At 45.2% G+C, this 12,020-nt stretch overlaps 1 protein-coding gene across 2 annotated transcripts in view; it reads left to right on the forward strand.

Annotated features, from left to right (window-relative positions):
• Positions 1–3,246: 3,246 nt before the first annotated feature.
• Positions 3,247–12,020, forward strand: part of card14 (caspase recruitment domain family, member 14) — a 43,853-nt gene continuing 35,079 nt past the window's right edge. For both annotated transcript variants that reach the window (XM_039739989.1, XM_039739990.1), the window contains exons 1-5: positions 3,247–3,437; positions 4,067–4,272; positions 5,165–5,386; positions 8,047–8,184; positions 8,353–8,666. In XM_039739989.1, coding sequence (XP_039595923.1) covers positions 5,176–5,386; positions 8,047–8,184; positions 8,353–8,666 — 663 coding nt within the window. In that variant the 5' untranslated portion in view covers positions 3,247–3,437; positions 4,067–4,272; positions 5,165–5,175. The remainder of the gene's footprint in view (positions 3,438–4,066; positions 4,273–5,164; positions 5,387–8,046; positions 8,185–8,352; positions 8,667–12,020) is intronic.

Raw genomic sequence — 12,020 nt, forward strand, 5'->3', positions numbered from 1 at the left:
TTTAACCTTTTTGTTACATTCCATTCGTAAACGGCAGACAGATCAAGAGTACAGAAAAATGAATGAGGCCTGAAGAGTAAGAAGTGCGCGGACTGGAAAGACATTTAAATACATAAACTAAACAAACAAACCCCTAAACTAGGATTACCTGTACGCAGTGCTTGAAGTGTCGTCACATCACTGGCGGCGCTGTTTACGGCGCGATGCTTGGCTTAGAATTTGACCAAAGTGGGGACTTTATGGGGGGTTCGGCGCCGCGCCGTGACGATACATTAACATTCGATCGGGGGGAGGAACTTGGAACGCCGCGGGAACTGCGCGCTAAAAAAACGTTTACCGACCCTCCGAGCCGACACTGCGTATCGGTGAGTATCCGACAACATCAAGCCTCATTTAAGATGGGACAGGAAGACGAAAAGAACTCAAACATCAGGACTCACGCAGCGACCTGTTACACACTGCAGCCTTACAAAAAGGGCGCTTTAAGGGTACAAAGACATTCCATCTGAAATACAGAATATGTAATGAACCGAAGTCAGGCCCGGCCTTAGGCACAGGCGAAGTAGGCGACCGCCTAGGGTCCCGGATCGACGGCGGCCAGGCCCCCGGCCCGGCCCTCCCCTCGCATGTTTAAATCACGTGGGCGGCTGTCTATAAAAGCGGAGCGGTTTGAGTCAAGATCTCAATGGGTCGAACGTTCACATCAGGGAATCAGCCCTCATCATCATTCGTCGAAGAAGAAAGAAGTCAAGATCTCATAAATCCTTCCACCTCGTCAGTGGCAGGAGGTGGCACGGGAGCGGGAAGGCAGAACTGCAATCTGAGTTGCGAGTCCGGGCGAAAAAGGGACGCAAGGTGATGACTTCGTAACGTTACAAGAAAACGTCTCCTTGGTCTAATTTTCACGCATTTCGCAGAGCTTCCAGGGGGGCCCCTGGACCCCCCTTTCGCCTAGGGCCCCATAATACCTAAGACCGGGCCTGCTGAAGTGCATTAAGTGGGACGCGTCAGGTACAGCATGTGAGCTACGAAAAATCATAAAAATCGATCACACCATGAACTGCTTCTCTGACCCCACACAATTCAGGAGCACAATGAAGAAATGCGAACACAACTAACCTATAACGGAAAAGGGGCTTGGGGGGATAGGACTTGTATGAAAGGCGCTATAGAAAATTAGAAACTGATAGAAAGATCAAACTGTACCACATTGTCACAGTGTGAGCCTCAGAGTGACCTGAGCCTGTCAGACATCTAAATATAGAAGAACGGAGACAAATAATGATAGGTGACTGGTAAAAATGAATGTACGCAGGAGGAGCTGAATGGTGCTATGTAATAGATAGAAAGGAAAGGCGCTATATAACTGATAAATAGAGCAGAACGGTGACAGGTAGATACATATGAAAGGCCCTATATATATATATATATATATAAACAGATCAAAAGAGCTGAAAGGAGAGAGAGAGATAGATAGATAGTGAGCAGCCCAGGCCGGGACGCCCAGGAGGACCGGAGGAGGGCTTGTACCTCCTCCAGACCGCGAGGGGGCGACCACCCTGGTTACGTTGGGGGCCACGGGTAGAGGACTTGGAAGCCCAGCCCTGTAGGGACCCGTGGCCACCGCCAGGCGGCGCCCCGGTGCCTGAACAACCCTGGAGCCCAGCACTCCGGGAAGAAGACAGGAAACACCCGGAGGGCTTCCGGGTGCGCAGCCAGCACTTCCGCCACACTGGGGCGTGTCTGCGGAGGAGTGCCGGGAAGCAGCTGGAGCCCATCCGGGTTCCTATTTAAGGGGCCGTCTCCGTTCGGTCGGGAGCGGAAGTCGGGTGGAAGAGAGACGGAGCTGGAGAGAGGACTGGAGGCGGCCAGAAAGGCAATTGACCTGTGGCCTGGACTTTGGGGGAACGGTGCTGGAGGCACTGGGACGTGCACTGACTGTAAATATAAATATTACTGTAAATGAACGAGCGTGTTGGGTGAACATACGATGTCCATCTGTCTGTGTCCGGGTTCAACTTCACAATAGATAGATAGTCATATACAGTGCAATATAAAAGGCACTATAAAACATATAGACAGATAGACCATAAAATAGATATAAACTGCTAAATAGCTATACAGTGCACTATAAAATGAATATGAGATGCTAGATTGATATTCTATTGAGCTATTATATAGTGCTTTATATTTTTAAGTTTCTGTTATAAAGTACCTATGATTTTTTATCTATAACTAGTTGTAGTGTTGCTGTTATGTAGAAAGTGCAGTAATTATACAGTGCCTTTCAGTTCAATCTATTTATCTATTTATAATATTGTGTCTTTCATATATAGGTTTCTATCTGTTATACAGCACATGTCTACCTATTATCCATTGCTAGTCCTATCTATCTATCTATCTATCTATCTATCTATCTAATCCTGCCTACTACACCAAATTCTATCTATCTATCTATCTATCTATCTATCTATCTATCTAACAAAATCATGTCAGCCAAAATCCCTCGTTTCATTGGCGCTATAGATTTCTGAAGTTTTCTTTAATAACCAATTTGCATTAACACGTAAGTAATTAAGGATGCGCTAAGGGAGTTGACCATTAGGTCACTGAAGGAATGGCTGTTGAAATGGGGATTTGCATTCATAAGTGAATAATAAACGAAAGTCAGTCATTTCACGCAGTTAGCGAGACTAGTAAAGTCCTTGCTGTATTTTTAAATCAATTTAATGGTATCTTCATAAAAAAGTGTCCATTTCTATTAAAGACATTACATTTTATGGGTGTGCCCAGCAGGCTTTTGCCTGCCTGACACCGTATTCAGCTGTCCTGCCCCTTTGGGTTGGCTCTGGTAGGCTGACGAGTGCCCACATATTCAAGGAACGAGGTTGTTTTTTTCCATTTGTTTCCAGTCCGGCGCTTTAACCACTGAGCCACCCTGCCTGAAGAGACTAAAACACGACAATTGAAAGTTAGCGCCAATATCTGATAAGGAAAAACTGGCATCTGATTGAGCAGGGGAGTCTAAAGGTGGGCTTCATTTCACTCCTGAACGCCCGGCCGTAATGCTCTCCTCGTAACTGATAATGTGGGTTTGGTCCTTCGCTTTGCTGATGGCAGAGAATGCGGTGCCCTCCGCCGCTGGCTCGTAGTTTCTGTGCTTATTTATTTCCTTGTTTTTTCCATTTATTTCACGCCCGGATGACTTCAGGTAGACTTTGAATTTCTGTTTTTTTTTACCCGTAGACCTTAACGTGCTTTCCTGAAGTCGGCGCCAGCGTGATTTAAAGGCTGCATGCGCCCACCAGCATCGGGCACGATCGAGAGAGGACTATGAAAGCGCTGGCCTGGCTCTTTCACTTGTCCATGCCACACTGACAGGATTGTCACCTCTTAAAACGCTTCGGAGCCTTGGGATGAGCTGAGCTAAAGGCAGGGTGAGTGTTGGCAGCACTTGGCACTGCCCACCGCAGCCTTTCTAATGCCACTCCACACTGTGTGCCACTGTTCTGGGCTTTCATCCAAGTAGTTTTCTTTGAAGGGCGACTCCAGAATATGTTATTTTAAATCTTTATTTATTTGGTTTGGAGAGGGGGTGGTTGTCATGATATTTGATTGGCACAGTGGTTTGTGTGCTTCCCTCTCAGATTCCTGGTCATGCCAGCTGGCATGTTCTCTTCATGTTCATGTCAAATTCTTTTCCTCCAAGTCCTCAGGTTTCATCCCATATCCTAATAACAAGCACATTAGGCTGGTTGGTGATTAAACTGTGCCAGCATGCCTGCGAGAGGGCCATGTGACAGACTGGCACCCATTCCACAATTAGATTCTGCATTCCAGTTCATGGGTTGGCTTGCAACCCTTCTGATCCTGACAGGATTTAAAAACTGGATGGCCGACAAAAGGATAGAGCCATTCATTTGAATTTAATATGTAAAGACAAGAGTGGCACGGTGGTGCAGCAGTTACATAAAATGTCACTAATGCTCCTTATATATGACAATTAACTTGAACTTGATGACGATTTTGTTCCATCCTCTCTGGTTTTTCTTTTTCTTGCTGGTAGGTCAGGAGATCTCACAGTTTGAAGGCCTTCCTCGGCTACCCACCCATGTAAGCTTCACCACTTCTCCAGCTGGCCCGAATGAGCCGATGACCCTGAGGGGCACAGCAAAGTCCTTGTGACAACGGCGCACACTGGGCATCGATCTGAAGGCACAGGAGGACTAGGAAGTCACACAGGGCCACGTAAAACGTTCAAGCGTCTGGCAGGTATGCCGCCAAGCCCTCATCTCTGACCTCGTCCTCAGTCTCAACCGTGCCCACATGCCACCGGAGTTTAGGGGGTGGCATCAGGATGAAGGAATATCCGTCCGTCCTCCCATTTTCAGACCCACTAGGGTCACAGAGAAGCTTGAGCCCATCGCTGCGGGGAAAGCAGGAACAAACCTTGGATGGGGCGCCAGGTCTGAACACACACACACACACACACTCTTACCCCAGCACACTCACACACTCACACGCGCGCGTCAGTTTTAACCAGTTTAGTCTGCCCTTCTTAACTTTGACGGGTGAAAGGGTGTGCGTGCCACTGAAATAAATAACTGATGAAACGTATTGTGTTATTTCACAAAGATGATGCCTGCTTGCTGCCAGTAACATCAATGGCCGCTTGTGAGGGAGACGTGAAGGACGCACGTAGCCTGCAATCAAGTGATCAGAACGGAGCGCCACGCCACCCCCCGCAGCAGGCAATATTTCTATGAAATAACATGATTGTTTTTGTAAAGCGATGCCATTCATTTGAGCGGCGGGAATGAGCTTCCGCACACATTTCCCTCCTTCCAACAGAAGCGAACACAGAATTTGCCTTTCTGTCACTTTCAACGTTATAATTCCATTCGACAAATGAAAAATGTGATATGATGCTAATATCTGCCGCATCATTATTCTTCTACTCAAGGCCTAACTCAACCTCAAATTTCCCTAATTCACTTGGGACACTGCCCAATGCCCACATATGAAAAATGCAATAAATGCCGGAAATCTGAAGTTTCAAAAACATAAAGAGACTGTGAGACAACAAAAGATAAAAACACTGCAAGCCTCCAGGGGGGTCCCGTTGGTTGAGATGTCTCTTATTTTGAACTCCTCCCCTTGCCAGGCATTTAAATCATGGCGGGCATCGACATGTCTGGGAAAGAACTGAAGGATCTGGAAGAGGATGACCTGTGGGAAATGATCGACAGCCACCGGCACAAGATAGTCATGGAGGTGCAGGCGTGCTTACTGATTCCTTATCTGCGACAAGCCAAAGTCCTCATTGACATCGATGAAGAAGAGATCTTATACAGCCTGCAGCTCCAACACCGCTGCACGAGAAACAGTAAGTGCCTCGTTCTTACGTTTTTTTTGTTTTTAGTATTCAGGGCTGGCTAAATGGCACCCCACCATGCCATTTCTTTTGAAAGTATCCTGGATTAGGAGTCCCAAAGCACTTCAATCGCAAAAAGTTTCAAAATCACTTCCAAAAATGCCCACTAGAGGGGGATATCACTGTCAATCCCCGGCTTAGTCATAAGGACAAGCGACGAATCTTTATACATTAAATGATTTATTCATTTACAAAAAGCATCCCAGTCACCGTGGAACTGCCTGGAACACAACGCCATCCGAGCAAAATAAATCCCGATCCGGAATCCAAAGCCATTATCAAAAGGAAGAGCAGAGCAGAAGGTCTGGAAAACACAAAACGTATAATAAGACACAAATAAACTCACCACTCCCGGGCACGGACGAAATGAACCACCAGGCACTGTGGAAGACCCTCCGGGATTTATAGGGCAGTTCCTGGTGGTGATTGACAGGTGACCCCGCCTCTTAGGGAACCACCCACAAAACATGACACCTTTCGGCACATTTAATAAAGTTTGATGATCGCCGATCAATAATTACAATTGATTCCGAAATAGGATATTGTTTTTATAAGCACGTTTTATTTAGAAAGTAAAGGAAGGAGTCTTTCACGTCAGGGACGGTGTTGTAGGTCACAACCAAAGGCTCCCACATAAAGGAGTTGTTCACACTCACACTTGATTAGGACGTCTGAACATCTTCTCGATAATCTCCTCGATGGTCACCATGCACTTCTTCAGGAACGAGAATCGTTAGACTGGTTCTCCGTGAAGTGATCCGTTCACGAATCAAAGGAATGAGAATAGTGAGACTGATTTTCAGGTAGTGACTCACTTGTGAATCAAATCAACAAGAAAATTGAGAATGACTTTCAGATAGTTTTTAATTTGCGAATCAAGTGAACGAGAATCGTTAAACTGTTTCTCAAGTAGTGATTCATTCGTGAATCAAATGAACAAAAATAGAGAGACTGTTTGTTGGTTAGTGATTCGTTTATGAATCAAACGAACGAGATTCCGTAGACTTCTTCTTGCGTACTGACTTGTTCACAAATCAAACGATCGAGAATCGTTAGACTGTTTCTCACATAACGAGTTGTTGATGAATCAAATGAATAAGAATCAGAAGACTTATTCTTGGGTAGTAAGTGATTTGTTCGCAAATCAAATCAACAAGAATATTGAGATTGATTTTCAGGTAGTGACTAATTTGCAAATCAAATGAAGGAGAATTGTTAAGACTGTTTCTCACATAGTGAGTCATTGATGAATCAGATGAATAAGAATTGTTAGACTTCTTCTTGGGTTGTGAGTGATTCGTTCGCAAATCAAATGATCGAAAGTCGTTAAACTGTTTCTCAAGTAGTGATTCATCCATGAATCAAATGAACAAAAATGCTGGTTAGTGATTCATTTGTAAATCAAACGAACGAGATTCCTTACACTTCTTGTGTAGTGACTTGTTCACAAATCAAACGATCGAGAATCGTTAGACTGTTTCTTACATAACGAGTTGTTGATGAATCAAATGAATAAGAATCGGAAGACTTTTTCTTGGGTTGTGAGTGATTCGTTCGCAGATCAACAAGAATTATTAGACTGATTCTCAAGTAGTGATCAATTCGTGAATCAAATGAACAAAAATAGAGAGACTGTTTGTTGGTTAGTGATTCGTTTACGGATCAAATGAACGAGATTCCTTAGACTTCTTCTTGCGTACTGACTTGTTCACAAATCAAACGATCGAGGATCGTTAGACTCTTTCTCACATAGCGAGTTGTTGACGAATCAAATGAATAAGAATGATCAGACTTATTTTTAGGTAGTGAGTGATTCGTTCGCAAATCAAATCAACGAGAGTATTGAGATTAATTTTCAGGTAGTGATTCATTCGTGAATCAAATAAACGAGAATCATTAGACTGGTTCTTGGGTAGTGACTCGTTCACAAATCAAGTGTAACGATATGCGATGTTCTAGCCGGTAACAGCGGTATAACTACACGGTATCTTGACACTGTCACCGTTTCCTCTCCGCTCGCACGTAACCATACTGATAATTCCGCCACCGGAGAAAATTTGTACTTCTGAGATATAGAGCTGTAAGCTGTATTTGGTTAAGGCTAAAAAAAAAAAAAAGGCCAGGCAGGGCCCTTTGGCAGTGGGGTCCTGAGGTGGTCGCCTACTTTGCCAATGTCTAAGAACGGCCCTGGTGTCATCCTTCAGTTGAACGGTGGGGTTAAGGAAGATGACTTCTGTTTTTGAGTGATTACACTTCAGCTTTCAGAGTTCTGAAAATGGAGGAGGTTCTTCTCGCTGGCTGTCCAGATTAGGAAGATGACATCCATGTCACAGAGAAACAGCGTTGGTTTTGACATCAAATCCTCCACCACTTTTGCCATGAGCAGGTTCGCATGGTGAGGTGCAAACTCTTCATGTGAACTCAAGCCAGCTAATACAACACCTTTTGCTTGAACTTGGCCATGGATGCAACGATCCATAAATTTCAAATTTTCTATACAAGCAGCTTATCCCACACTAATGCATTTCTGATCGTCCACACCAAAGGTTACTCAATTAGGTGAACCCCACGCGCGTTTCGTGACATTCATTCCGATGTCTCTATACTTCCAGGTCACATGCTCGATCTGCTAAAGACCCGGGGGAAAAACGGAGCCATAGCATTCCTAGAGAGTGTGATGATCCACTACCCCAGGCTGTACAGCCAGGTGACAGGCAAGGAGCCCATCATCGAGGCGGGGAGCTTCAGCGGTAAGTGCAGACCACCTGCAGCACACAACTTAAAGAACAACTTGAACTCCTCGTCCCCTCGACCCTCTAATTATAAGAGTGCTCACCGATGGAGAGCTGAGATGCATGTCTTAGGCAACACTGGTCCATTTAGTTAACGTGGACCCCCCTACCCCACTCTCGTGCCAGGTCTCATTAAGATCTCCGAGCTGACTGAGTACCTGGTCAAAGCCATCAGTGGGATGCAGTCGGTGCTGAACCGGGAGAGGCACACGTCGTCAGAGCTGAGGAGACGCTGCTTAGAGCTGAAGGCCCAGCTGTCCAAGGCCAGGGAGGCGCAGGACCTCGAGGCCGAGCTGAGCAACCTGCGCCGGGACTTCAACACCTGCTACCAGGAGATCCAGCGGCTCAAGGATGAGAAGTGCACGCTCTTCATGCGCTACACCCGCAGCATCGAGGAGAACTCCATCATGGCTTCGAGGTGTCGGGACCTGCAGCTGGAGGTAACGTAATGGGGTAGGGGCTTACATGGGCTACACATACTCCTCCAGGGTGTGCCTAGTGAGTGCTGCTCGGAAGAGAAGAAGGGGCGGGCGCTGTTAGCAAAGCCCAGAGAGGTGCAGACTGTACCCAGGCGCAGCTGGTGCGGGTGGCAGGAGTATGCATGTCATGTGAAATCTTACCGCGTGGACCTCCAGACCCCAGATAAATCCGGGTCACATACAACAAGCTGAACATTTGCACTTTGGCCACACATTCTTTTCTTTTCAGCATGAAAATAAATAAATAAATAAATAACAGTCCACAGTGAGGACTTCATCGATGGGACTTTGATCATAAGGATAGAAAAGCAGTGAGGGCAGGACTTGGGGGCAGCAACGTGCAATGAGGTTCATGGCTGGTGAGGCACGGACTTCTTCAGAGTCAGATTTACAAATAGATGAACCCACAAGAGTCGCTTATTCACTAATCAACTGGCAGCCAACATGCATACTGACTGCTGGTTATGTTTCATATCATATCTGACTGAGGAAGAACGGAGTGAGAGAGAGGGGAGAGAGAGAGAAAGAGAGAGAAAGAGAGAGAAAGAAGAGAGAGGGGAGAGAGAGTGGAGAGAGAGAGAGAGAGAGAGGGGAGAGAGAAAGAGAGAGAGAGAGAGAGAGAGAGAGAGAGAGAGAGAGAGAGAGAGAGAGAGAGAGAGAGGAGAGAGAGAGAGAAAGAGAGAGGGCAGAGAGCACGTTTGCTCCTCACCCTCCATGTGTTCTAAATTTGCCATTGCAATTCCACAATTCCTACTCATTCAAAACAAATGAAAGTGATGTATAAAAAAATGAATTTCAATTTTTACCTTAATTGGAATATTTAGTTGTTTTTAAAAACTTTTAATTCTGTTGCTTTAATCAGTTTTAATACAGACTGTTCAACAAATGGGTAACAAGAAAAACAAAAGGATATTTTATTTAAGGTCAAAATTTTTAAATATTGGATTGTTGTCTATATATGTGTGTGTATATATATATATATATATACAGAGAGAGAGAGAAAGAGAGTGTAAAGGAACTATATGATAGATAGATAGATAGATAGAGTGAGTAAAGGTACTATATGATAGATAGATTGAGTAAAGGCACTGAACGATAGATAGACAGACAGACAGAGTGAGTAAAGGCACTATATGATAGATAAATAGTGTAGTTGGCAAGACAGATAGATAGAGTGAGTAAAGGCAGTATATGATAGATAGATAGATAGATAAATTATTTTTCAAACTGTTCCAGATCGCACATTAATAATCAGAAAAGCCTAGGAAACCACAAACATAACTTTTTTATAATGTGTAGTCAAAAACATGGCAAGAAGTTAATGTGAGGCGTCTGTAAAACCCACAAAGCCCACCAGGACCTTCACCAGTCAGTCAGTCAGTCAGTCCCCCAACTGCTACGTGCAGGTGTTGCCCTGTACAGGCCTATACATGAGGCTCTGGCTTTAAAGGTTAAAAAACAAATGCAGTAACATCTTAAATTTCACAAAAAGTAATCTCCTTCAAGGGAAAGAACCCATAGCAACTCTGGCTTGTAATGAGAATTTTGAGAAGAGGAGATATTTTTGGAAAACAAAATGCTGAGAAGAGCAGAAAGGAGTTGGCAAAAACTGAATCCAAAGCTACCGAGTCTCAGCGGAGAGAAGTGGAGGGAAGGCAGGTTCAGAAAAGCAGCAAATCCAAATGCAGAACAATACGTCCAGTCATCTCCGGACCAAGTGAAGCTGAATCCTTCTCTTTTGGCCAAGATATAAAGCCAGTGGGCGGACCTCACAGCAGTGACATCAGGGTGGCCCCGCCTCCTGGGACTCCACCCACAAAGAACAAGAAATGGTAGCCTGTTCAAAGAGATAAAACACAAATAACAAATGGAAGAGAAACTGACAGAAAAATACAGCAAAAAAAGTAAAATTCTGAAAAATAATAACATTAACAGAAATGAACTGAACCCCACGCCTGAGTGCATTAAGCTCTAGATGTTCTCTTCGAGTGAAGCACTTTTGACAGAGAATCCCTTAACAAGCCCAACAAAGCGCCGAGTGTTTGCACGTTTCGGTTCACACGGCCCTGCCACCTGTTCTTCCCTCTGCCAGTTTCATGCTTTTTGTGTTTCTGTTTTTCCGCTCCCCGCCGTGTGACTAATTCCCATTCATTAAATAAAAATTCAAAAGGCAGATCTGGGAATGATGCCAGTGAGAGGGTGAGTCACCGTCTGGTCCTGCTGAGGAGTTCCCTCGCACATTTTAAATGCTAGAATCGCTCACATGCGCTCCGGCATCCCAGGAAACGTCCCATTAAAATTATCGTCAGATGGGCTCTGCCGTTTTAGGTGTGCTCATGTTTTTCCCAATCCCTGTGCTCTCCAGTAAAGGCTGTTTGTGGAATGTGAGTAGCAATACCACTTGTGACCAATAGGGGGCACCCTGAAACAGGAGCTGATCCTAAAGTGAGTAAGCAAAGCCCCCAAAATTTCTAGAGGGCACTGTGGACATCCATGTGTGATGCAGGTGGGCTTCTTAACTATACTGGAAATAACAGCCTGTGTGAAGCTCACCACCATCTTCCTGTATAGGTTGGAACACAAGTGTAATACTAGAGGGCGCTCTAGGTGTGTGGCACAGTGGTGTATGCTGCTCCATCATGGATCCAGTGTCCTGTGTGTTGAAATCTGTGCCCGGAGTTTGCTTGTCCTCCCTTTGGGGTCTCCTCCATGTGATCCAGCTGTTCTACCCCATCACCGGTCGACTTGCATGTTATTCTGATAAGTTCAAGTTTGTCACGTGGGTGCGTGTGTGCCCTGTGATGGCTGGTGCCCTGCGTAGGGCAGCTTGCTGCCAAAGCTGCCAGGATAGGTTCAGCACCCCCAAAACTAATGACTCAAATTGTATTAAGCAGGTTTTAAAACGATAACCTTGTTTTATGATGTACTAGCAGCATTGCCCAGGAATATGTGTGGAATGGGTTAAGGAAAGAAAGCAGAGGTTTATGGGTTTTTTCAACTGGTGGCGCTGTTGTTGTTATTTCTTGACGTCCCACCCGTCATCCATACTGCCCCTCTATCACGGTCTCTGCTCTTGTGAGTCGAAAATTTGTTGTTTTTTGGGGTCCGATTGAATTCTTTGCTGGGTTGTGTCCCTGAGCGCTGCCATGTCTGACTTGTCCTCTGAATTCATGGTGGACAATTCGTAGAGCTTAAATTATGAAGAACAGCCGACAAAGCAGGAGTGAAACAACAACCCTTCAATTCTCCTTCACCTCCACTCTCGATCGAGCCTCACCCTACACTCCCTGTAAAAGCACACGATTCTCCATTGTA

This window comes from Polypterus senegalus, chromosome 17 (genome assembly GCF_016835505.1).
Source record: "Polypterus senegalus isolate Bchr_013 chromosome 17, ASM1683550v1, whole genome shotgun sequence".
Taxonomy (NCBI): Eukaryota; Metazoa; Chordata; class Cladistia; order Polypteriformes; family Polypteridae; genus Polypterus; species Polypterus senegalus.